This window comes from Eretmochelys imbricata, chromosome 1 (assembly GCF_965152235.1).
Source record: "Eretmochelys imbricata isolate rEreImb1 chromosome 1, rEreImb1.hap1, whole genome shotgun sequence".
Lineage (NCBI taxonomy): Eukaryota > Metazoa > Chordata > Testudines > Cheloniidae > Eretmochelys > Eretmochelys imbricata.
In genome coordinates this window covers 238,772,963-238,800,950 of record NC_135572.1, presented here as the reverse complement: position 1 = coordinate 238,800,950, position 27,988 = coordinate 238,772,963, and the positions used below count along the sequence as shown (strand labels likewise).

Here is a 27,988-nt window from a genome sequence, read left to right as displayed (position 1 = left end):
ATCCTAAAATATTTATAATGGGCAAAAATACCTCTATTTCCCACAGTGCTTTAGAACTTGTTGCAGAAGTGGCTGACTGACGCAATGTTGTACGAAGGAAAATATGTTGTTTCTTCTCATATTCATCACAGGTCAGAAACTTCTCTTGCTCTGCATGGAACAGTCTAACAACATCCCCCTAAAGGAACAGGGAAGGGAAGTATTACCAAATGGAAGACAAGGCGATTGGAAATGCCGGGCCAGAGTTTGATCCATATGAATCCAGAATCTGAGTCACATGAATCCACGTGACTTTTCACTGCTGTAAGTGGGACCTTTGACTTTTTTTTTCCTGTTGCTGGGGACTCATGGAAAGGGGAGAACACATCCTGGTTTTGCAGGACGTAGACAGGTTATGACTCAAAAGTCTATCCTTACAGAAACCCTGTGAAACGTTAATGAAAATAAAATCTATTTCAAAGCATGACAGTGAAAAGATGACAAGTCAACTTTGGGGTGATTTTTAAGTTTAAGGAATTTTTTTAACTGGTTTTCTATTTTTGGTTAAACATAGTTAGTACTTGGTGAAAATGAATAGCTGGCAGCACACTCTAGAAGTGTGAATAAGGCATATTGTAGCCAGGGGTTGTACACGCTTCCCCTTCACACAGTTCTGCCAATGCACCTCAACACAGACAGCAATACCCAGTTATTCCTCTTCTAGGCCTTTTCTAACACAGATTGCTAATTATGTTGAATTGAGCGTTGGTGCTGTGATGGAGAGTCATGTTCACTGCAGAGCTTGCCAAATTGCAAGGCCTTGGAATCTTAGATGCTTTTGACCCTATTGATCATATTCTTCTTCTTAACAACTTATCATTTGCTTTTGCAACTCTGTCCTCTCCCAGTTTTCCTTTTGCCTATCTGATTGTTCCAGCAATGTCTGTTTCAATGGGGCCTTCTTCGTCTCCCCTATCACTTTCTGGTACTGGAGAGGGGGCTTGATCCTCTTCTCCTCTCCCCATTCTATTTTTAGGGGATCTCACGGGCTCACCTGGCTTCAATTACCGTCTTTATGCTCCATTCCTGACCTGTCCTCCCCTCATCTCAGCATCTCTCTCCCCGACATTTCCTCGTGGATGTCTTAGCGTCAACTGGAACTAAATCTGACTAAAGCTGAACTCTGGATCCAATCCTCCACTGTCTTATACTTTGTGTGGTCATTTACACCTCTGCCAACTGCATGTAAACTGCTAGAAATTCTGATCTGGCATCGTGTCAACTGGCCTAGGAACAAGTGTAAATTACTGCATAAGGTTCCAGGGTGGGGGAGGATCAGGACCTTGGTCTCTCTCCCCCAAAACTTTACACACTCCCTGCACTTTTTCTGTCCTCCCTGCTACTCAGTGTTAACTTTGGCTCCTCCTTCTCCTTTGCCCCACACATCCAAGCTGCATTGAAGTCATGCTATTTCTTCCTCCTCCACAACATTTTAAAGCTTCCACCTTCTCTCTCCGCCCACCCAGCTCAAAATTCTTATTCCAGCCTCATCACCTCCCATCCTAACTACTACAACATCCTCCTCTCAGCACTCCCTGGCACCTGCATTGCCCTCCACCTTTCCAGATCAATGTCCTTGCCTGTTGTAACCCCTCTTTCATTCTGAATCCCTCCAGTGGTTTCCCCTTTTCTACTGCGTCAGACTCCAGCTTCTTGCTCGCACTTCACAAGTCTACCCCTCCATGTTTATTGTTGTTTGTTATACTGCTCCTGCGTCCTGCCCCCTCTGCTGTGCTAACAATGTCGGTCTCCAGGACCCGCTTCTTCCAAAGGCATCTTCCTGCTGTCCTCCACCTCTCCTGTAAGCATGAAACACCCTCCCCAAAAACAGTTCTGTAAAGCACCTATCCTTCTTCCTCACATTCCTCCTCAAAACCCACTGCCACCATGAAATTGCCTGTTGATAATGGCTAGTTAGGGAGCATGTGGGGACTACTGCTATTAATTTATTTAAAATAAAACTGTAAGCGATTCAGAACTCTCAAGTTGTGCACAACATTCACTTTTATAGCATCATCATCCTATATCAGGTGCTCTCACCATCCACGCCCCACTCCCTCCTACTACCGGTTACAATTGCTTTCTGTATCTTGGATGAAACTAAGAGGGGGAAACTGTTCAAGGTAGAGACTTAGTCGTGTGTTTGTACCATATCTTGCCCTGGGAGTCCTCAAGTTTGATGTGGGCCTTTGGGATATACTACAATACAGACAAAAACTTTAGATTAATCAGTAGTAAGCCAGTATTCTTCCTTTGCATTATTATATAGGAGTGGTGTGGGAGAGTGGTGGAGGATCCTAGATAATGCAAGATAGCTATGGTTGTTTCTGTAAGGTAGTTTTCCGGGTCCAGTTCTTTGTAATATTTCTCCTAGGTGCCATTAACCTGAATATGGCATATCTGTTACAAATTTTGAAATTCAATACAAACAAGATTACAAAAATGTGTGACTCATACTTACTCCTTTAAGAACGTCTTCTCTGTAGCAACTGTATTTCATGAATAAAGTTATTTTCCAGCTTGTGTTGCAATTAACAGCATTTACCTGTTAAAAATATATATACACACCTATAGGTTGAGGGTGTTTGTTCTTTTAACACTGATTTAGTCTTTTTAATACATAAAACGGTACAGTAAGATCTTTTTGATCTGGGCAATGGGGTCCTGGTCCATGAATTGGGTTCCCATATAATACAGTAACACTAATAAATAACAATGGGTGGCAACGATGATGATGAATATAGAGTGGGCCAAATGTTTACGACTGGTTATAGTGCTTACTAACAGGAGACCCTAAAGACCTGATCCTGAGAGGTGCTAAACACCCGCCTCACCCATTCACATCAGTAAGAGTGTCAGGTACTCAGTAACTCCCAGGAAGCTGTCAGTGCCTTGCAGAATCAGGCCTGTTTTACCTTTAGGTTATCAAGTAGCTGGGCCATTCTCTCAGGGGTAGTATCAGCAGTGTTAGAGTTGGTGCATGCTACTGGCTTTTAGCTCATGCTGGAGCTGAGCATACCAAAAAAAAAAAAAAAAGGAGGAAGTGTACACATTCTGAATTGCCAACTACCCCTCTTAGGCTGAACTCACCTCTTTGCAGCCTGGATTATCTAGCAGCTCTATATTGCTGGCATGCAGAGGCTGCCCCGCGTTGACTGGCATCAGTACAACTTTGTCTCCCACAACTATCTGGAGGCCAGAAATAAACAGCCATTTAGTCACATGTAATTATCCAATAAAATGGAGCAATGCTACACTTTTTAGGGCTCATCGCGGATGATGCTCTTGAACCTATGCCGGGCCAACTTATTCTGAGGACAATTCAGAGACCATGGAATTTTTTTCACCTAGGTAAGCAAATTCATCCCCAGTGAGCAGCTCAAGTTCAAAATGTCATCCCAACAAGTTTCAGCACCTTCAGGAAGCTTGCTGCTTGATTCAGTAGGGATTTGTAGGTGGAAAAATGGCCCTATGAACCTATCAATTCCATGTCTATAAAAACAAACCAATCCAGATAAAAACTGCCTTAACTGCTCTTCATTCCCATGTACTGCCAGTCAGATGGTAGGTTAAACTTGGGAAAATAGTCCAGAGTTCGAAAGAAAGATCCCTCTCCAACCCTTGCTATCAGCCAAAATTCTCCATCATTAGGTCTTTGATTTCACAACAGCTTTAGAGGCTTGGGGCCAGGTTTTTTTGTTGTCGTTTTGGTTTTTTGGCCAACATCAGATCAGCCTAAGTGAATGGTTGTTGTCCAATCAGTGAAGCCCCCAGCCTGATCTGAGTTAGAACAGCCTAAGGAGTGCTCTAACTTACCTCAGCTGGCTGTGGGCCCTAAAGGATCATATATGAACTGAAAATCAAATCATGGTCTGTCCCCTGTCCTGAAAGGCATCTACACAAGGGGGGGGGGGGGTGATCACAGATGCCAGCTATGCCAACTGATAGATCCCCCCCCCCCCCTTGGAGGAATTGCCAGCCAGTCAGATACAGCCAGATTCCAGCTCTTGTGCACTGCCAGAACTACGCAAAACAGCCAGATCTGGGGAAAACAACATGGAAAACAGTCTCCAACCTAAAAAACAACAGATTAGTGTGACAAGAATTCTACTCACACCTAACAAAGGAAATACTTTAAATCCAAGTAGAATAACACTATTAGCCCAGCTCAAACTTTGGTGTTGATGCTTGGATTTGGTTTTGGTGTTCACAGCAAGTCTAAGCACGCATATAGACAAAAACTAGGAAGTGACTACTAAAAATTGTGATCCGTGTCATGAGAAATGCTGAGAGAGCCATGCTTTTTTGGAACACAAACACACAAAGTTGATGTCTGCATTTGCTAACTTAATGCAATTAACACCACATTGGGCCAAATTCATCCTTCGTGGAACTCCACTGAAATCAAAGCCAATGAATCTGGCCCATTGGTGGCGGGGGGGTGAAAACAGATTTCGAGTTGTTTAACAATAGTTAAATAAATACTGGTAACAAAACAAGATGTTGTCATGCTCAGAATACATGTCAAAATCCTAGCAGATCCAAAACAAGGAAGTTTACTAAAGGAATCCAAAACAACGATTAAAAAAAGTGCCTTTAAAGTGCATTACTTATGCAATACATTCCTGCATGCCATGCTTCATACAGACTTTACTTACAGCCATGTAAGAAGTTAAGATCAGACAATTCATAAACCAAAATAAACCATCAGGCTTGTATCCTGCAGAATTGAATCAGGACTTCAAAATCCATTGAAAGTACAGCTGGATTATAACAACAACAAAATTACTGAGACAACACATAACCAAGTATCCCATTTTAAAAAAAAAGAATTATTCACTGAGCACCAATATCTGACTTCACATGGGTGTGGGAGGGCCAGAAGTAAGGAGTGGCACACAGCTGTGCTACCCTAGGCACAGATTTGGAAAGGAACTGACTCCTACAAACACCTGAACCAGTTTAGTTTTATTTCTCACTCTCACTTTGTCTCAGTAATTAATTAATGAGCCCCTGGTCTAAACTCTTTCACTTTCTAACCCAAATAGGTATCTTCTATGGTCTGATGCAATTCACCATTAAATCAATGAGAATCTATCCTTCGACTTTAATGAGAGCCTAAATATGCCCCAAAATCTCTGGGCCAGATCTCAGGGTGCAGAGGCTATGGAAAGGTGATTTAACAGGGCATCTGAAGACTCCTCTTGCAAAGACCAACCACCAGATCTATGCAACCCTCTTCTGCCCAGCCCCCTGATGCAGTTGCTAGAACATCTAACTAGACTGCTAGAATGTATTATGTAATATGGTTCAATCACTGTGACAAATATCTATGGAAGTGCTCCAAAGAAGTCAGTGTAACATCAAATTAAAATCTTTTTATTATTATTATTTTTTAAAAGAAAATCTCACAATGCTAAGCACTGTAAGCCATGAGGGTAATATTTACTTATGCTAACTGAAAATGTGTTGAAATGCAAGTAGGGCATAGGCCTTTAGGCCTAAAGTTTAGGCTTCATATTAGCTAAAGTTAAGTTTGTTAGTATGAGTGAATAAAAAGTATTAATAGTAGTGACACAAGGCATAACCTTGGGTCATGTAGTAAATACGTTTTTGTTCTAACTGGTTTTAGCAAGTGTTGTAGGGGAATTTTTGGATCTTTTGGAATATTGATAACTGCAGAAATTTGCATTGATGCAAATGATCATTATAATGTTGTTTGATAATAGCCAAAAAAGAAGTGGAAGATATTTGGGTTCTGGGGTACAGATAATTAAATACAGCAGCTGAAGAACATATATGGTAGAAAGGTGGATTTAATATTAATTAATATATTATTATTTACTATAAATAGGGTAGCTTCCAGTTTATGGAGAGTTGCAGACACCATCATACAGAGCTTAAATGAAGGGTCAGATCACCCCTTGGTGTCTTTTCATCTTAGGAATGTGAGCATAAATGTAGAGTTCAGTTGTTAGACTGCAATGCTTTGATGCATGCTTGCTTTAGTTTTATCATATAATAAAATATGAATTTCATCCTCATTGTATCACTCACAGTTCTTAAACTGAACTTAAATTTATTACCTATAACCAAATCAAGGATCCAGCCTTGGGCTTATATTATTTTTACATTTTGCATCTAAACATATTAATGGGAAATCTGAATCAAAGGTTACAGTGTGACCTATCAGACAAATCAAATACATTCTAACAACTCCCTCTAGCATACTTGATAAACATTTTCCTCCAGTATATTTTCATAAGAAACCATTGTCGTCTAAGAAAGCACTACTGTTTGTGGCTACTGCTTATGAGAGATTTGCTTAGCACTCCACAAATGAAGAGCCTGCCTGGGAATCCCCAGTCAGGTCTGCAATATGAAGCTGCCAAACCTAGAAGTTGGCCCTGTCAGAAGTGGATCTGAACTGGCATAGTGGATGTGAAACCACGATTTGAGGACTGAGTTTCAAGCTTAGCACACAATTCTCTTAGATCTGGAGTCATGATCTCTACTTAAATTCTATCTTTAGCTAGCATGTAAAACTCGCCTGGACTCAATAGTAGGACCATACTAACTAGAGATGGAAAAGACCCACCCGATTATCAAATCCAATTCCCTCTCAGAGTTGGGCACAGTTTTCCTGAGAGGGCACAGGGAATTCAGTGCATGGAAAAAGTGCAGCATATTTGCTAGAAAGCTGCTCTATGGACTTGAGAACAGAATTTTGCCCTTTATGCTGAATGTTCTTGCTTTTTGAGAGTTTATTTCAGAATCTACGGGCTCTTCTCCTATATTCCCCCCTCCAAGCCCCCCAATATACAATGGGATGGACTCTCAGCCGGTGTAATTCAGTGTAGCACCACTGATGTCATTGTTACACCAATTTACACCAGCTGACACTCTTACCCACTGTGCATCACCAGTGTAGAACCAAACCTTGGACGTTATCTTCCCTCTTGCATTTGAGGCAGCATTATGTATTTATTTATGTACTATATATTCAGCAAAGACATTGTTTAGAAATAACTCTGTGTGCTTTTTGAGTCCTGATTTATGCCATTAACTAAGAAATTCTTCTTCTTCTTACATCCCTTTGCTTTCTCCCTAAACAACTTAGTTGAGATTTTCCACCTACATTGTCACCTTCGCTCCTCAGCTTCCAAAATGGCTGGATGTAAAACCAGGACCCTTCGTTCCCCGCAGCATCCAGAGACACCCGCATAGCATTCTTCTCCAAGAGAGCTGGTAACCTCTTATTGACGGTGAGATATTTGTTGCTTTTTATGTGCAGTAACTGTCAATAACAGAAATAATTAGGGTTCCTCTTACCTTTCTGTCAGGAGTTTATTTAAAAGCTTCTGGCAATTTTTCATAACAAATAAATGAAGACAAAAATCAAACTTGAAAAGAGATCAAAGTACATTGGAATAAACCAAGGAAACAGTTACTGTATAAGATCCTAAAGAAAACAGTGTAGTGATCAGTTATACATGTACTATATACACCCGGCTCACAGTCTGGCCAGTGCAGGGTGCCAATCCGGACCAGTGTGGGATGCGTTCATCACCCTCCTCCTGTAACCCTGGGTGCCTCACAATGCTTTGCTGCTGTAGCTCCCAACCTCAGCAGCTCACCAGCAGCCTACCAGCATGCAGGTCACACCCTGAATGGCTGTGCGCTAGACAACCCTGCTTCAGCAGCTGTGATCTCGGCAATACCCCAGCAGCTTCCACCAGTTTTGGTTACAGCCAGTCCCATATTTTCACAAAACCAATGTGCTCGGCAATGTCCAGCTCTCCCCTGGACAGGTCAGAGAAATATGGTTCATTTGTTCCTCCAAAGACACAAAAACACATCACAGTTTAACTTAACTGGTGTGAATACACCCTTCCCTTCAAAACACACCACTGAGTTGGTTTGCAGTTAATAAACTTGTTTTATTTTACAATAGGACATAAGTGAAGTGAGATCAAGTAAAAGGAATAAATTCAGAAAGACTTACAAGCCAATAAAATGAAAATAAAAAAGTCTAGAACTTAATCTAGCAAGATACAAGCTTTGCTCAAGTTGTTTCTTTCATCTGTCAGTTCTCTTCCCAGCTGTGGCAGACTTTCCCTCAGTCAGGGTCTTTCTCAGAAGCACAAGGGGCTGGTTTCCCTTGTCCTCCTAGGTGAAAGTTCGTTGCCTAAGCAGGTTTCTCACCTATATTCAGTTCCAGAGACTTCACCCCACCCACACTTGGTTGAAGACCCATCTTTCTCAGCTTTCAAGAGCTCTGCCTTCATGTGTCTGCCTAGTGACGGATGCCTAAAACAGCTTCCTGTCCTTGCTTGTATCTCCCAAAATTCAACGACCTTGCTTCAGGAGGCAGGAAGCCCTCCTGTGTGCCCAGCCTGCTGTGCCCATCAGAAAGCTGACCTCATGCTGTTCTTCCATTCCTGTGGGCTGCCCCCAGTATATAAATGGGGCTTCCATTTAATTTACAAAGAAGACAGGTAAATAGCTTTTCCCAGACCTCCTCCCCCAACCCCACTTCTGTCCGGACGGGAACTATTCTTCCCTTTGTTCAGCCACATACTTTACAACATAATATCAATAAATACCCATACTTCCTCCTATGGTATTAATACCTACATTTTACAATTATATTAATCACCATTGTGTTACAAACATTCATAAAAGGCTTTATACGTAGGGACCTACCAAAGTCAGGGTCCATTTTGGTCAATTTCATGGTCAGGATTTTTTAAATCGTAAATTTCATGATTTCAGATATTTAAATCTGCAATTTCACAAAGTTGTAATTCTAAGAGTCCTGACCCAAGAAGGAGTTGTGAGGGGGTTGCAAGGTTATTGTAGGAGGGGTTATGGTATTGCTACCCTTTATTTCTGCGCTACTGCCATCAGAGCTGGGCAACTGGCTGGGAGCATAGGCCCCGACTCCATGGGTGCTCCAGGGCTGGAGCACCCACGGGGAAAAATTGGTGGGTGCTCTGCACCCACCAGCAGCTCCCCAGCCCGCCCCGTCCCCCCCCAGCTCACCTCATCTCACCTCTGCCTCCGCCTCTTCCTCTGAGCATGCCTTCCCCACTTCTCCTCCCAGTGCTTGTAGCTGCAAAACAGCTGTTTCGCGGTGTAACAAGTTGTGGGAGGGAGGGGGCGAGGAGGGGAACACAATGCACTATAGGGAGGAGGGAGGGAAGAGGCGTGGCCGGGGATTTGGGGAAGGAGTGCAATAGGGGCAGGGACGGGGAGTTGGGGCGGGGACTTTGGAGAAGGGGTTGGAATAGGGGTATGAGCACCCACCAGCACCAGGAGAAGTTGGCGCCTATGGCTGGGAGCCCAGCTCTGAAAGCAGAGATGTCTCCAGCAGCAGCACAGAAGTAAGGATGACATGGTATGGTATTGCCACCCTTACTTCTGCGCTGCTGCCTGCAGATCTGGGCCCTCAGTCAGCAGCTGCCACTCTCCAGCCGCCCAGCTCTGACGGCAGCAATGCAGAAGTAAGGATGGCCTGGTATGATATTGCCACCCTTACTTCTGCACTGCTGCTGGCAGGGTGCTGACTTCAGAGCTGAGTGCCTGGCCAACAGCCGCCACTCTGCAGCCACCTAGCTCTGAAGGCAGCACAGAAGTAAGGTGGCAATTCTGCTACTCCCCTAAAATAACCTTGTGATCCCACTGCAACTCCCTTTTGGGTCAGGACCCCCAATTTGAGAAACTTTCTCCCCAGTGTGCTTTTACCCTAGATGATACAGATTTCACGATCCGTGACAGGTTTTTCATGGCCAAGAGTTTGGTAGGGCCCTCCTTATATGATACACTAATATTGTATTCAATCCATGGATTCAATTGCTTACTATTTGAGGTTTAGATCCCCCTCCCTGATCTTTATAGCTCAGATAAAGTTTCAGAGGGGTAGCTGTGTTAGTCTGTATCCACAAAACCAACAATGAGTCTGAGGGCACCTTGAAGACTAGGAGATTTACATGGCCGTTCTTAGTTGGTGGAGTGATTTGTCTGGTTAATTCCGATAACAAATGAGACTCTGGCATGCTAACTAGTTATGCGACCCCCGAGCATGCCCAAATAAATCTGTTAGTCTCTAACATGCCACCGGACTGGACTCCTCGCTGCTTTTGCGGATAACGTTTCTTTTCCCCCCACTTGTTAGCTGTGTTGATCTGATATGTAAATACATTTTCATGGTCTTTCAAAGTACTTTAGAAGTAACTGCCCAGAGGTGAAACTACATTCCTTTGCTTAGGGTGGAGTGACTCCTGTTTGACTGGCAAACACATTTTATTAATTATGATTTCAGTTTATGTCCTTAACTTTGCATCAGTTGTTTGCACCTAACATTACACAAGAATATTAACAGGTGAGTTATGAGCTTTCCAATGACATATTACATCACATCTCTTAGATACAGATTATAACAATAGTGAGCTGGGATACAATGGTCAGGCCAGTTGAAACTCACTACTAGATATCTGCGTGCCCCTTGCCCTCTTCCCTCGGACTGCTCTTAATGTCACTAGCCCTTTAATGAGATTATTCAACTCTAGGCCCCTGTTTGTTAAGGAAAGGTTTTACTGAGCTTGAGAATATAACATCTTTCACATTTATGTCAAGAAGGAGGAATGATTCCTGTGATTGAGATGAAGTTGCATAGCATTTTTTCAATGAGGATAGCAACATACATCATGGAAATGTATATTTACATCCATTTCCTAGACTGAAGTAACAATAACTACATATTGATAAATACTATTGTGGCACACCATTAGAAAATGAATATACAGTACTTCTGGTAATCTTTAAAAAAAAAAAAATACAGTATAACAACTTTTACCAAGTTTTATTTACCTGCTCTGACACAACAAGAATTGCAACGTTAGTTTCATGTTCCCAATCACCCCTGACATGAAACATCCATTTCCCCTTCAGCTCAGAGTGCAGATGCATCTCAGTGGCTTACCTGTATGACATTGCTATATTTCACGATTTCGCCCAACAACTTTCTGTTCTCGCATTCATTCTGCTTCTGTTCCATTTCTGCCGCATGCTGCAAAAGAATCATTATTTATTTCAATAGCAAATCAATATTAGGATTCAGCTCTTGGGATAGTGAGGAAGTAAAGGAAATGGCATCACATTAAAAATGCCTTCTTCGATTTACAGCTGTTATTGCACTATTGATATAAACCATTTACAACCAGTCTCTTGCGGCATCATAATTTTGTGCACTATAAACACACAGATGCCATACAATCATGCAGGGTTTATATTCCCCAAAATAGAACGATTCACCGTTTACAGATCATGTCCTAGCTACATGCTATTTTAGAAGTTCAATAAGAAGAAATATATTTCCTGGTGTTTTATTTCCTCCTGAATTTTTTTTTGGGGGGGGGGGGGGAGGAAGAAGGGGGGGGAGCAGTTCCACCCTCACATCTTTTCCTTTAAGACTTGAAATGTTTTTTTGGGTTTTTTTTTTTTAAAGGCATGAAATATATGGACAGTATAAACCAAAACACTACTAGTTATATCAGAAGTAACTTACAGGAAAAAGAATCGTACAGTAATAATGCCACTTATATAGTATGTTTCACCCAAGATTCTCAAAAATATTTTACGAATCTTTATAGAATTAATCTTTGCAATACTGTGGAAGTTTTACTGAGTAATTTTATAGCTTCTTGAGGCCCTCATCCTGCAACGTGTGGCATGCGGGCAGGCTACTGTACCCACACAGACCCCCACTGACTTTAATGGGACTCTGCTCAAGTGCAGCATTCAGCTCACAAACTGCACGTTCCAGGCGCAGAGTTTAAAGTGATTTACTCAAGGTCAAACAGAGTCAGTGACAGAGATGGGTATAGAACCAAGGAATGCTGACTCCTAGTCCCCTGTTCTATCTACACCTCCTTCCACTGGATGTTTTCTTCATTGCTTTTAGAAAGTAGTGTTGAATGATGTCCCTTCATTGTGTGAAATTATGTCAATAGGTCATCATGTTTCACCCAACCAGCATCATCCCTCTGATTTTTCTGTCTGTGCAGACCCTTTTTCAGTGACAGAGCAACCCTTTCCTCATATCCAATGTTTGATGCAAAGGAGGAGGTGTATGGTGTCCAATGATGAATAGGTGAGAAAGTGCCACCACCTAGACTGAAGGTAATAAAAACAGTCTTACTGGAGATATTTCAGGCTGAAGGTGTGGAAAGGTTCTCTAAACGTCCCTTCGCTTGACTTCTAGAATTCAGACCTAAAGTGACACACTAAATTAAAAGAAAGGGCTGCTCCTATTAAGTCAGTTATTTGATAAATGAATATTATGTCACAGGAGTCCCCGGTACTTCACACAATGAGTAAAAGACACAGTCCTGTTCCAAATGACTGACAGTCTAAGGCAAGATAGACAGGATGTAGAGGGCAACACTTCCAGTCAAGGCAGTAGGAGGGTGGAGCGAGGGGTACATAAGTGGGGTTGCTATGGTGGCATAATACTCAACATGGCAATTCTCCAGATATTTTTTATTGTTGTTTCATTCTATTGTGATTCTACTGCCTACAGATTCAGATAACGTCTCTTACTTGTAGTTTCTTAAGCAACGCTGCTTCTGTATGGTTTCCTTGTTTGGCTTGTTTAGCTTTCCAGTATTGCTTCTGTGCAGAATATCGGTTCATAGGACACACCTTGAAAAGGCAATCTGCAGAAAATTGAAAAAAATACCTATAAAAAGTGATGTTGAAAGATGCTTCCCTTATTTGTCTGGGTGGGGTTCCTTTGTTTTGTTTTTCCAGCAGTGCCTAGCTACCACAATGTCTGGGATTAGATTAGATAGAAAACAGTCTGACAGTAATGAAACCATAAACGTGGGGGAAATGGAAGAGTCAACTATAAATCTTTCAACAACTCCTACACCCTCCCACTCAGTGCAGGTTCTCTGAAGGGCTGTAGGCCATAAGCCTGCAAGAAATATGCAAAATTCCATGCTTTTTCCCCCCTTTATTCTTCTTTGCTCTGGTATGGCTTTATATATGTATTGACGACTGAAGGTGTGTGACTTCTGAAACCCTGAGGATAAGTGCACTACTTTTTGACTTCAGCGATCTGCTCCTCCTATACTGTTGGCAGTGCTAAAATAAAAAACTATCGCCATTCAGATGCAAAGAACATTAGGAATTTTAACACTGTTCAGTTCCATGTGTGCTTTCCCCAAGGTTCGTAAACAAAACGGTATCAAAGGGACAAAAGTTGCTCTCCAACCTAAGGTTTCTTAACACCTAGTGGAGATAGAATGTCACATGTAGAAGTTGCAAATGGTATCTGCTCATTACTCCAAGGTAGCAGGGTTGGTTACAGGGCATTCTGCTGCTCGAGGCAAAATGGAAAATATACACAGACTGTACACAACAATACTGCAGTCACATACACAACAAACATTTTTTAGTGACCTCAGTAATGACCTATCTTACACTGCCCTTCTAACATTAGGATATGAGCATCTCAGAACCTTTGCTGTATTTATCCCCACACGATCCCTGAGAGACAGAACTTCTATCTGGCATTAGCCCCATTTCACAGATGGGAAACTGAGGGAGAGAGAGAGACTAAGTGAATAGTCTGAGGTGACGCAGGAAGTCTGTGGTGTGGCAGAAAATTAAACTCCGACTCTACAATCCAAAGTTAGCATCTAACCACAGGACCACCCTTTCAGCAGGCTAGCACAGCCAGCATCACACAGCACAGTGTGTTCTCTAGTACTAGTAAATTACAGTAGAGCTTAGAGGCCTCAGTTAAGATCCCCTTTATGCTAGGTGCTGTAAAAATCCATAATAAGAGATCCCTTGCCCCAGAGGGTTTACAATCAAAATAGACAAAGCAGAAAAGGGGCAGGAGAAAGGGACTTTCCCCCATTTTATATATGGGGGAGAAGCATGGAAAGATTAAGTGACTTGCCCAAGTTTGACTTCCTTCAGAACTACAAATATTTAAACTATTTTTATTCCTATGTACTCTTTTATCAGAAACTTATCAAAGCTAGGCTCGGAAGAATTCTGTTTTAAACAGCAAATGCTGGTAATTGTTGTTTCACCCTCAGCATCTAGAAATCAATGAGAAAAAAGCATCAATTGTCAATTAAAATTTTATAGCCAGGGAATTAAAAAACAAAAACCACGCTGCTTGAGAGCTAATAAAACCCAATGTGATGTTGTGTGTGGTAGTGGGCCTAACGCAGATCTCCACACTCCATAAAGCTGGGTAATTTAAACTAAAAGGTTAAAAAAATAATATTGTGAGACATGATGATCACATTTTATAACTATTTCTAATCATAATGTTAATAACCTATCGCTGGGATTTTCAGAGGAGGTGTACAAGAGCAGCTTTGACTTATGGCATTGATGTTGGATCTTATTTCAGTGGAGGATTGAGAATAAGGGAGCTCTGCTCCCACATGCCTCCCAAGTCACCCACATAAGAGAAAGGAGGGGGTGTTACGTTAGGGATAAGGGTGCAACTGGTGCTGGAGTAATCAGAGCCACTTCCTCTCCTTTACACCAGCAGAGAGTTCTTCTGCAGAGTGGGAATTCTCCACTGGCAGTTTCAAGGCCACTTTGCACAGCTTATGTGGTACAAATTTATTTCCTAGCAGGCTGGAGAATCCTGGTCCATGGGTATGTTTGCCTATTTATTCATTACTGCACTTATATCTAAGTGCTCACACAGGCATAATGCATATTCATCAAAAACCACTTCAAAATAAACTGTCTCAAAGACTCTCCCTACCCCCAAAAATCAGGGTGAAGTTGATTTAAATTAAGTTGATTTAAATCACTAGTCAAGAAGATAGGTTTCAGAGTAGCAGCCATGTTAGTCTGTATCCGCAAAAAGAAAAGGAGTACTTGGGGCACCTTAGAGACTAGCTCAGGAAAGCTTACGCTCAAATAAATTTGTTAGTCTCTAAGGTGCCAAAAAGTACTCCTTTTCTTTTTTTTAAGTCAAGAAAACTATTTCACCATGGATTTCTACACAAAAGTGCATCCTTGTTGGTTATAACCTTAATACATGTTCTTCACAACTCAGAGATGGATGTAGGTTTCATTTTTAGAAGGTACATACTATACATTTTTAAACAGTGATTTATTTTGAAAACTTGTCAGATTAGTTTTATAGCTGTATCAGAAAATGAATCATTGTTTGGTTATTTCATTTACCAAAAGGTAATTGAAGCAGATATTTATTAAGTCATTGGGAGGTGAACTATCATTAATATTTGGAGGATTTTCTGGATTTATTCTTCAACAGCAAACATAATAATATAACAAAACAAGCATATGAATTTCTGAATTTAGTTAAACATTCAAGTGTTTTAAAATCAGGTTTGTTTTTGTTAAATGAAATATTTAAAATATATATATCGACTGTTAGCCAGGTCAACATGAGAAACTTAAAATATTGGCTTCTGCAGCTTCATCTCAGTCATCTTCACCTTCATTTTCCTGTTTGTTCATAATCTGGAAAAGAAAAACAAGCTCTCCTGCTTTTCCAGGTCCCAAAAGATTTCTCAAAATGGTATCTTCTAGACTGAGCCCCATTGGGTAGATAGGAAGATTAACCTAAATATTCTATACAGAAGCCCCTGGAACCCCATAAAATTGAGTTCCTAATCCATAAACTATTGGAACTGATTTACAAAATTTTTCTTCAACATTACATGAATAGATTGTCTCATACTATAGAATTAAAATTTATAATCCCTATTCCACGATGAGATAGTTTTAATTAAGATACATTATAGCTCAAAGATATCTTTAGATGGGCTTTTTCCTCAAAATCCGATTCAAATAAAAAAAAATCTTTTTTTTTTTTTTTCAATCATTGATTTTTATCCACCCTGCCAAAAATGCTTTCTTCCCACACAACACCAGTTAGGACTGAAGCTCTAAGCACCTCAATATTAACAAGCATATGCAATGCCCAAGCTAAGCACATGCTTTCATACTACGCTGGATCAGTGCCTAAATGTCTCAATTTAATTTATGGAAAAATATAGCTTACATATTTTTGTATATTTTCAATAATTTGCATATTTTAAAATGTAGGTAATTATTACCTGTTCATTTGTTATCATCAGGGGAAAAAAAAAAAAAAAAGTCTGCCTCTGAGATGTTAGGAAACTAAAGATAGGCAATGTGCTGCTTTTAACCACCTATTTAGATCAGCTGTGGACGACACTTCACCATAAAGAGGTTCACATCTGCAGTTACCCTGTATCTAGTTCTCAAGCACAGCCTATTAATCTGTTAAAACAGATATGGAAAGTCCCATATGCATTATTTGTAGTAGGAAGTACATCCTGTTTCATCACTGGAGACTTATAGGTGACATCCAAGTGTCAAATTCAGAACTTATCTCTAGGCTATACTAGATAACAGATGCAAATCCTGTTCTCAGTTTCACTGCTGTGAACTCAGTGGAGTTCTCCGACAGTGGAAACAAGAACAGAATCTGGCTCACTGTACACATCCTCTCACGCTCAACAAGTGAATAGTTAGCAAAACCGAAACACAGCAAGAAGTCCAAAGACAGCATGAACACAAGGGGGAAGGAGTCGAGTACGGCTCAGGTAGTCCCTATGTTTCCGAGGGAAGCAAAATAAGTTCTCATTTTTTTAAAATGCAGCTACTTCTGTGATGTTTTGGGGCCCTGATTGTCACCACCTCAATCAACTATAGCCCATCTCCATTGACACTAATTTTCTGATACTACTGTAGCCCACTGGTAAGTGTATATTATGCACACCCCTCTATGCCTGATCCCTAGCGGATAAGAGTCCGTTACATTGCTGATTAAGGAGCCTTGGCTCTTTAGTTTGAGTTGTAGCAGCACATGCTGTTAGCTCTGGAGATCCCTGGTTCAAGCCCTGATATGTTGACCAAGATGGCAGCCATCACACTATATTAAATTCAGTCTTTCATTGAAACTTCTCCTTTCCCTTTTTCTCATAGCAATAGGCCCTGCTTGGGCATTCAAGGGCTCAAAACTGGATTTATATTCAAACCAACGTGGTGGTGCTTTCCTTGGCACTTACCCAAAATCCTCACTGTTTTGCTATCTAATCTCAATTCTGTGCGGCTGCTCCTTAAAAGAAAGAGTTACCAGGCATTAGCAAAGCAAACCATGCCACCTTGCAGCAATGTTTGCTTTAGTTTGAAGTGGGAATATTTACAATGAAAACCACAATATATAAACTAGGGTGCATGATAGCTGTTTGTAGAACTTTTACAATACTTTGAACTCTGAGGAGAAGAAAAACAAATACAAAACATTACATACCAATAAACCATATTGTAGGTTGAAAAACTAAGTTTGAGTATCCAGGGCTTGCCCTCTAGATCAAAGTCAGCTATTATTTTGCATAACAACCTATATTCTATAAATTATAAATTCTCATTCTCAGAGCACTTTATACAACACTTATATCCCTGATGCCTGATATTTTCTGAACTACCACCATCTTGTATGATCTGCTTCCAGGCCCCAGTTACTCCCCATCCATATCCTCTTAGCTGTGTAAACACACAACTCCATGCAATGTCTCCACTACAATGTACAGTCTTTCCTATTATATAGCACAGAAACATGACACACTAATGTGAAATCAATTTTTACTGACCATTATGGCAGCATTTATCCTCCCAAGAGGAAACTTCAGAGTGGTTTTAAAAAAAAAAAAGCCAGGAATCAAAAATCACAGCAGATTCCACTCACCAGGGGAAAGCTCTGTAGCAGCAGAAAGTGATCAGAAAGCCTGGCTCTTTAAACTCATGGAACACAAAGACTCCCAGGGAAATTTTGCTCCCAACCCTGCGACTCCTCTAAAAGGTGGGACACCAACAGCATTTGGCAGCACTGGTATTTTGAACTCTGAAGTCCAGTAAGCATTGCTTTATAATGCAAAGACGTACTCTGCAGATCTCCCCCCCACCACAAAAAAAATCACATGAACAAATCTTGCAAACATCGTGACCTTACAACAGTAATGCAATTGAAATACTTCCTCCATATTTGACACAAACCAATAGGTGAAAAGAGGGAAATAGCTTTACAATGTTCTGAGCTGTCAGTACCAGCAAACGCAAAAATGCTGCAGTATCACACCATTTCCTTATTAAATACAGACATTTGTAATCTGTTTCATAGTTATACTCCTAAATACCACTCCCAGTCAGACTAAATGTCTCAATTTAATTTACTAAAAAATATAGCTTATATATCTACACTTGATGTTAAGTGTATTTTAATCAGAACAAACATGCTCTGTGTTAATTACTCACCTATCAAGATGAAGAAAAAAAAGTCAACCCTTGCAGAAGGAAATACTTGACAAAAAAACTTGCCATGCACTGTGCAGATACACTAAACGGGGAAGAGAAGATGGGGAGCCCATCTAGACTTATATGCCCCGCCCCCCCCTTTCCATAACATCTGCACACTTCCTGAATATTAATGCATTTATCTGCCCAATACACTGTTCTCTTCCCTCTGTGATAGGGAAATTCTATTTTCTCCCTGGTATAGGAAAGGAGGCACTAGGTGAGTTGCTTAAGGCCACACAGGAAAGACTGCGGTGAAGCTGTGAAATGAATGCAATCCTCCTTAGTCCCAAGCCCGTGCCTTAAAGCTGACCTATAAAAGGATTTTTTTTCTCCTCATTAAAACTAGGCTTGTGCACTTGCTTTGCTTTTTGATAATGTGGCAAAAAACCCTGAATGTTTTTGGTTGTTTAGGTTTCTCCCTGCTTATTTCTTACATTATAAAAAACAGTGAATGTGTCAAGTCAGGTCTTCCCTGAGTAATAAACAATAATATATAATATTAGTGTTATGGCAGCGCCTAGAAATCCCAGCTAAGATTGGGCCCCCACTGTGCTAAAAACTGCACAAACACACATGATAAAAGACAGTCCTTGCCACACAGAGCTTACCATCTAAACAGTAAAGACAGACATAGGGTGGGAGGGGAAACAGGCACAGAAAAATGTACTGATTTGCCCAAGATTACACAGCAGGCCAGTGGCAGAACCAGAAATAGAACCTAGCTCTCCTGATGACTGCCTGTCCACTGCCCTACCCACTAGACAACATTGTCTCTCCCAGTTTTGTTGGAGGACCTCTGGGCACTTTCAGCATTGTTTATTGTAAACTCTCACCATGTTATTTGAAGAAGTGGGAGAGATGACTCTAATGAAAGCTTCCTTTATTTAACAGACTATTGAGTCACTGAAGTTAAATAGGTCTTAACAAAAAAACAAACATTGTTTAAACAGTACAATTAAAAAGCCCATGCCACTTCAACTACTCAACTTTCACTTGTTTCACCCTTGTGATGTCACCATTTTACTAGATATCGAGCCATTATTAAATCCTCCAGCCTAGACATAATCGGAATGTCTAAAGAAAAACACTCTCATGCACACATACACACTCACTTCCGAAATCATATAAAAGCCAAAAAGGGCACAAGCCAATTTTTCTTTTCCTTTGCAGGTCATCTTTAAATCTAGGATTACTATAAATCTAACCACCTCTTCTACAATTCTCCTGAAACTGGTTTAAACTTCGGATTGTCAAAAGATACTTTAGAAGGCCTTTTATAAAACAGATGCGAGGTCGGAGACTGGGAGAAATTAATCACCTGTAAATGCCTCAGAAAGCGAGGAGGGGTACAAAAGTTTTAGGATTGATAGGTAGCCACAGTATTTTTATGTTTAAATACTAGCATCAATTTATTTTATTTAATAAAGAAACAGTCATTTATTAGCCATAGACATCAAGAGTTGGAAAACACCCACTTATAATACTGAGTCCATTCCTCAGCAAGTGCAGGAGAGAGTCCTCAGAGGATGCAACTGATATCACTTGATAGTCCAAGTGACCCTGAGAGGGGGCACAAATCCAACAGCCCAGAAGCTCAATACGGCAGGCAATGTTACCTGAGCGAGCAAGTGTAACAGGATCCCTGCTCATCCAGCCAAACAAAAATGACAAGGTTTAGAAAACCTGATCTATGAGGAAAGGGTAAAAAAAACTGGGCATGCTTAGTCTTGAGACACAAAGACTCAGGGAGGACCTTTATGTACATTAAGGGCTGTTTATAAAGAGGACAGTGACCAACTGTTCTCCATGTCCACAGAAGGTAGGACAAGAAGGCTTAATCTGCAGCAAGGGAGATTTAAGCTAGATATTAGGAAAAGCTTTTTAACTACAAGGTTAGTTAAGGTCTGCAATAGGCTTCCAAGGGAGGTTTTGGAATCCCCATCACTGGAGGTTTAAGAACAGGATGGACAAACACCTGTCAGGGATGATCTAGGTTTGTTTGGTCCTGCCTCAGCACAGGGGCTGGCCTTGAAGACTTCGAGGCCCTTTCCGGCCCTACATTTCTATGCTTCATGATACCAGTGAAGGGCCTTGTGCTCCCCAGTGCTGCCATATTTGTGCTGTACATGTTTTTAATTGTGGTCTATTGTATATAGTAGTCTATTGGAGGCTAAAAGTATTTCCCAATGGAGATAACTACATGTTAAACTAATTGAAGTATGTTTGAGGTTGCAGTTTAAGAAAGCTTGCACTTCTGCTGCCCACATTGTACCTGTTCTGTGGACAGAGGACTTTTGGCTGGCAGTCCAGCACCTTTCATAACCACTAGGAGGCTAATTCTTTAAGGTGCTGAGCACCTCCATTAAGGTTTTGAGACCCCTCAATACCCTTTCACTTCAACAGGAAACGAGAGCCCACAGCACCTTACACAGTAGGGCATAATTCAACCACAAGATACTAAGAGCTCTTGTGAATAGACAACAGACTACAGGAAACACCCATGGGACCAAATTCTGCTCTCATTCATGCTGGTGTAAGCCTAGAGTAACTCCACTGACATCAGTGCAGTTACTCCAGATTTACACTACTGTGACTGAGAGCAGAATTTGGCACATGGTATCTTTAAATAGCCCCAAAAGGAAAGGCAACCACAGCTTTGTTTAACTGAACAATACTCAATCCCAGGTGATCTGAAACAGAAACATAATGCAGCACCACTCACCCTAAAAGAGAAAGTAAACACACATACAAAAATGAAACTGTATACTATTTTGGGACATACTTTCAACTCAGCCCTGCAGCTCAGTACTCAATTTTGAACTGTGCAAACGCTATAGGAGAGGTACTGTATGGCAGATAGAAAAACAAAAAACCCCACGGTTATTTGAAAACTGAGCAAAATTGAGAAAGCATCACTGAAAAAACAACAATCATAGTCCCCCATGATACCTTTTTCAGAGCCAGTTCTCGGAGAGTAAGAGCAATATTAGAAACTCTCTCACACTTCCTTGGCTCCTAAGAATCCATCCCTATTTCAGCCACCAGTGATAACAGTGTAGCCGGTGCAGGTAGCAATACTGATAGTTAAAGTTGCCCAACACGTCATGTTATTAGACCCTATTGTCAGTTGCTTATAACTTTGCCAAATTTTAAACATTCAGGCTTAAGTTTTTCATGCCACGTGTCTGCCTAAGCTTGATTTATTTATTTTAAGTTTCAGTTAAAACAGTTCAGTCATTTCTGAGAACGAGATTAGAGAAAAAACACATTGTTGCACATGCTCAGCAGATATTTAAGAGCTTGGTGGCTAAATTCCGTCTTCCCTGAGCAAAGATTCCGTCTTCCCTGAGCATACTCAAGCCTCTCTCAGCTCCTTGTGCTGACCAGGCTCCACATGCACCATCCCTCCAGAGCGACTGAGCATGCTCCATCCTAGGGATGCAGGGGCTGACTCTGCATCTGTTACTGGAACAGGTACTGGAATTGAGAACGGGAGACTCTCTCCTGTGCTTTCAATGCTTCCCCCTGCTGGGCCCAGGCAGCCGAGAAAAGGAAGCAGCAGCCTGACTTACAATGCAGGGGGGTGACTAATGGGGGGGGAGGTTTGCAGGAGCCAGAGGGGGGAGGGAAACAGACAGGGAGAGAGGAACATAGCCAGAAGGGGTATGAGGAAGTAGCAGTGAGGGGCAGGAAAAGGGGATGGGGATAGAAGCTGGTGGGAGAGATTGGAGAGGAGAAGAGGAGGAGGGGGCAGGGAAAGGTGGCAGGAGCCTGGGTTGCAGGGATAGGAGGAGAGCAGGGCAGAGTTGGGTGACCAGATATCCTGATATTATCAGAACCATCCCAATTATTGGAACCATCCTGATATTAGGGGTTTTGTCTTATATAGGCAAGCTAATACCCATCCCGATTTTTCACACTTGCTATCTGTCCTAGGGTGACCAGAGACAGGCTGTGCATGGAGGGTGCAGGAGCATAAAGGTGTATAAACTCGAGGTAGCACTCCCCTCTTTTAACAGCACCTACTACTGACTTCAAAGGATTCTGTATCAGGAAACATTGGGTTTACTTTGGTGCAGTTATATCGATGGCTGAAATCAAGGGTAATTTCAAGTGTGGACAAGGCATTAAAAGGTTTTATTTCCCTCCCTCCACATGCAAACAGTACGTAGAGCTACATTTAAAGTATTCATTTTTAAATAAAATTTTCTTAAAGGAACAGAAACTGCATTCCCCCCCCCCGCCCAACACATTATATTAGCATGAAAATTAAGCATAAGAAAAAAAACCTCCCAAAATATTAGGTTAATCCATACGCATATGTTCAGAGAAGTGGAGAAAAGCAAGAAAGGTTATAGGTAGAGCTGGACAAAAAAACCAGAGAGAAATGTTTTCAAAAAACTTCACCTAAAAATTGTCTGTTTAAAAAAAAAGAAAAGAAGAAGAAGAATCAGCCATTTCTGGTAGTTATGAACATCTTGTGCTTGCTTCCTATTTACAATAGGAGTCTTAATGGCACTTCAGAAGCATAAAGGGGTCTTAAAATGACTGTAAATGTTAGATTGCCAGAGTAGCGTAAATGGGCCTCAGTTTAAATGAAAATTAACCCCCTCCCCATATTTTCCAACTGTTCTTCATGTTCTTCACCTTCTTATATTGTACATTAATTTTTCATTTATATTGCAACTTCAAGAGTCAGTGGCCCAGTCCTACAGCACTGGCAAATTTGGAGATTTCCATTGTGTTATAATGCAAATCTTTGCCCAAAAGTAGAATGTGGATCAGTTTCGTAAACTACAGATCCAGCTGTAGCCCGTGTGTGAAATAAAAGCAACTCTCATTCACTTACCTCTGAACTTCTTAGGAGGGTTGGCAAGGTCACCTGCCTCTGGCTGAACCACACATCTGTCATCCACTAACCTAGAAAAACAAACATGTTAAACATTATTTTCACTGTTGTCATATGTATGTTTGTGTAGACATATCCATGACACTTAAGGTAGCAGGGTTCTCACATTTCCATTTCGAGTAAATAACATGAAAACAAAAATCACAACCTGTATTATGTCAGCACAAGGAAAGAACAAATATCTGTGCTCTCCTCTTACATAAGAGGATTTCTTTTATAGCACTAATTCAAAGCAGCTATTTCAGATCCCGCTTCATTTAAAACTGGCCAAAGTCCCTTTCATTGCAATGTGCATGTTGATATTATGTGCAAAACTCTTAGCTTTCATTTTCAGTGGTACATTAACCCTGAATAATAAACAGTCTGCCTCTGGGCAGCTCTCAGATTCTCATAGCCAAGCTCCAGAGCCCTGATCCAAAGTCCAGTGAAGTCAATAGAGTGATTCCCACTGACTTTAATGGGCTCTAGATTAGGCCTTGAAGAGGAAGGCTGAGGCACCTATGTTTGCAGCATGAAGAAAAAGATTTAAAGCGCTACATTTAAAGTACAACTTGCTAACTTTGGCCTCAGTTCTGCAAGCAGCTCCATGCAAGCCAATCTCTACATCCACACAGCGCCTCTTTAAATTCATCAACTGCAACAGGGCTCCTTGCTGATGCAGTTCATCCAGGAGGCTGTTTACATGATTGGGACATATGTTCTTTGGTGACTTGTTGCTGCCCAATACTTCTTCCAAACGCTCCCAGGGGAAGCGATGATGAAACTTTCTTCCAATAAACTCACAGGATAGTGAAATGTTGGACAGATTGTGGACAGCCCTTTACAAATATAGAATTTTGTATGATCTGCAGGCCGCACCTACTTGAACGCCAAATGACAACATACACTTGAGCAGGTCTGATAGTCCAACCACTAGCGGCAACAGGAGGGCACACATATAATCTCACTGTGATCATAGACTATCTGAATGGAGGTGCCATACAAAAGATATTACACTATTTTACTCCTGGGGGAATTCTGTGCCACTGCACATGCGCAGAATTAATGTCCTCTGCAGATTTCTTTGCCTCCCCACAGAAAAATGACTTTGAGGGGGAAGCAAAGGAAAGCCACAAGAGAGGTCATGCGACCCTCCCCAGCAGTATGTTTTGGGTGCCCAAGGCAGCTGGCAGAGAGGTAAATCACTGTGGGACAGGGGGCGGGACTGGGGAAGACCTGGCTGGTGGCTCTTACCCTTCGCTGGGCTCAGCTGTTAGTCTCGGCTGGGCTACGGAGGATGGGACTTCCCCTTCCCAGCATCCGGGGCCAGGTCGGACCCCCCCAGATTTCTCCTCAGGCTGCAGGAAGCTCCGCAAACTCCCCCACCCTGCTTCCTGCACCCATCACTCCTCAGCTGCAGGGGGAGAGATCACTGTACAGGGAGCTGCTCCCCCCCACCCACCAGATCCTCCCACCGAGCCTTACGCCCCCCAAACCCAGAACAACCCCCCATCGAGCCCCACTCCTCCCTGAATCTGGACCACCGCAATGAGCCACCCACACCTGGATCCTCACCCTACTGAGCCCCAACCAGCTGCACCTGGATCCTGATCTCACTGAGCCCCACTCCCCCAGTATCTGGAACCCCCCCCCAGTAAATCCTCCACACCCAGACCACCCTACTGAGCCCCAATCACCTTCACCAGGACCCCCTGCAGAGTCCTATTACCGCTGCACTGAGAACGCCCCAAAAGCCTCTGTGCATCCAGATCCCCCCTGCACCCAGACCCCGCTCTAAACTACCCACACCCAGATTGCCCCACACAGAACCCTCTCAACACACACCTGGATCCCCCCACACTAAGCCCCTCCACACTTGGACTGTGCCGGGCTGAGCCTGTCTGCCCACACCTGGTACACCTGACACAGAAGGACAGGGCCCTAAGGTGTTTCTGGGGCAGGCCTAGTCCTTGTGCTGTGTCAGGGTTGAGTGCAGCCTCACTGCTGAATCTGTGTCCTGGGTGGGAGCTTCAAAATGATCTCCCACCTCTGTGCAGCCAGTGGCCTGTGCTCCCCAATGCCATGCTGGTGCCTCCACGTTTATTTGACAAATACAACTTGAAGAATTTTGCAGAATTTTAAAATATTGTGCATAGAATTTTTAATTTTTTGGCGCAGAATGTTCTCAGGAGTAACGATTTGTCCAAAATTAAGCAGATGTGAATGGTATCTATTAACTACCCAAACATATTGCCTTGTACATTATGGTGGGGACAGAACCCAGATCTGTGAAGATAAATTGAATGATTCTGTCACAGAAGCCACAAAATGGCATTTGTCTTTATTAGCCAGGAGGCTTTTTTAAAAAAAATATGAAAGACTTCTAAAATATAAAGTTAAAACTTCAAATTTTCAAAATAAACTTTGTCTTTTAAAATGCTATAATAATTCTGCGCTGTTCTGTAGTCTCTCTTCACACTGGTTAGGCCACTGGTGTGTTGAGATCACGGCCTATCATGCTGACCAATATTCTCTCTGGTATATTCTTTTCTTGCATCCCCCCCTTTGTATTCATCTGTTGTCTCTTGCCTTGTACTTAGATTGCAAGATCCTTTGGGCAAAGACTGTTTTTTGTTCTGTTTGTACAGCACCTACCACAACTGGGCTTTGGTCCAGGACTGGGGCTCCTAGGCTCTACAGTAATACAAATAATTAATAATAAACTGAGCATCTCAAAGCACTTTATAAAAATTAGTGAACTGTAAGTCACAGCACCCCATGAGGTAGCCAATTATTATCTTCCCTCTATCAATTAACCAGATCTTAGGTGAGTTGCCCAGCGCTACACAAACATGCTAGTGGCAGTACCAGAATTAGAACACAGAGATCCTGCTCTCAGTTGACTTCTCTAACCATTAGACACTATTCCCTCTGAAGGTAGTACTCGTAATAACCAATTTCTACAAGCACAAACTAACTATAACTATTACATACATTATATATGCCACCTGTTCTGCATATAGCAAGCACAGACATTATTTTGACTCATCTCCTAGACGGATTGATAGTGATACGTAAATTGGTGCCATCAAGACAACATAGTCTTAAATGCATATAACCTATTATTGATCTAATAGTGCTTTGGCAATTTGAATTAAAGGACTGCAGGATCAGGCTGATTACACTGTTAAGATTTCCTGATTTTGTCGTCTTAATACCTTAGTTTTTTATAATTTCCATTTTTCCCCTCTAAATAGAGAGGTGTGAAATATAGGTCTGAATCTTTGGTCACATAGACAACAAGAACACATTTTCATATGCTAATGTGGGTTCATATGTTTACTCGGAAAACAAAGTGGTTGTCATGACATTTTGCAAGTGAAATAAGAGTTTAAAAATGACTACGCCCATTTAATAGAAAAACCATTAACCTTAGTACTGTTCTTTATAAACAAATTCAATTTGCCTTCAGGAAGTCTAGTGTAAACAATCTGCCCCATTTAAAACAATTTCACAGGAAAATCATACTTAAGTAAACTCTGCTACCCTATCAGTAGTTGATGGCAGTTCTAGGAGCTTTTCTGGGAGAAGGCATCAGACAAAGCAATATCCGTAGGCTTAGCAGAATTCATTTTTTATTTCTTTCTAATTTCAATGAACAATATTTACTTTTATCTGAGAAACAGATTGACAGAGCCAGAAGAGTACCCAGAAGTCACCTACTACAAGACAGGCCCAAAGAAAGTAACAGAACGCCACCAGCCATCACCTACAGCCCCCAACTAAAACTCCTCCAGCGCATCATCAAGGATCTACAACCTATCCTGAAGGACGATCCCTCACACTCACAGACCTTGGGAGACAGGCCAGTCCTTGCTTACAGACAGCCTCCCAATCTGAAGCAAATACTCACCATCAACTACACACCACACAACAAAAACACCAACCCAGGAACCAACCCGTGCAATAAACCCTGTTGCCAACTCTGTCCACATATCTATTCAAGGGACACCATCATAGGACCTAACCACATCAGCCACACCATCAAGGGCTCGTTCACCTGCACATCTAGCAATGGGGTATATGCCATCATGTGCCAGCAATGCCCCTCTGCCACGTACACTGGCCAAACCAGACAGTCTGTACGCAAAAGAATAAATGGACACAAATCTGACATCAGGAATCAGAACATTCAAAAACCAGTAGGAGAACACTTCAATCTCTCTCATCACTCAATAGCAGACCTAAAAGTAGCAATTCTTCAACAAAAAAACTTCAAAAACAGACTCCAACGTGAAGCTGCATAACTGGAATTAATTTGCAAAGTGGATACCATCAGATTAGGCCTGAACAGAGACTGGGAGTGGTTAGGTCATTACAAAACCTAAACTTAATTTCCCCAATACTAATTTTTCCCTACTATTACTCTCACCTTCTTATCAACCGTCTGTAATGGGCCAGTCTCTTACCATTTCAGAAGTTATTTTTCCTCCCTTGGTATCCTGCTGTTAATTGATTTATCTCGTTAGACTGACCTCACACTTGGTAAAGCAACCCCCATCCTTTCTTGTATTTATACTTGCTCCTGTATTTTCACTCCATGCATCTGATGAAGTGGGTTCTAACCCATGAAAGCTTACGCCCAAATAAATGTGTTAGTCTCTT

General features: G+C 41.7%; 1 protein-coding gene across 2 annotated transcripts in view; it reads right to left on the bottom strand.

The window, feature by feature from the left end:
• ITPR2 (inositol 1,4,5-trisphosphate receptor type 2) overlaps positions 1 to 27,988 on the bottom strand; it is a 340,705-nt gene that overhangs the window by 258,180 nt on the left and 54,537 nt on the right. For both annotated transcript variants that reach the window (XM_077826251.1, XM_077826259.1), the window contains exons 2-8: positions 23,285 to 23,355; positions 12,643 to 12,758; positions 11,024 to 11,110; positions 7,178 to 7,336; positions 3,130 to 3,228; positions 2,501 to 2,584; positions 32 to 178 (exon numbers count right to left, since the gene is read on the bottom strand). In XM_077826251.1, the coding sequence (XP_077682377.1) occupies positions 32 to 178; positions 2,501 to 2,584; positions 3,130 to 3,228; positions 7,178 to 7,336; positions 11,024 to 11,110; positions 12,643 to 12,758; positions 23,285 to 23,355 (763 nt within the window). The remainder of the gene's footprint in view (positions 1 to 31; positions 179 to 2,500; positions 2,585 to 3,129; positions 3,229 to 7,177; positions 7,337 to 11,023; positions 11,111 to 12,642; positions 12,759 to 23,284; positions 23,356 to 27,988) is intronic.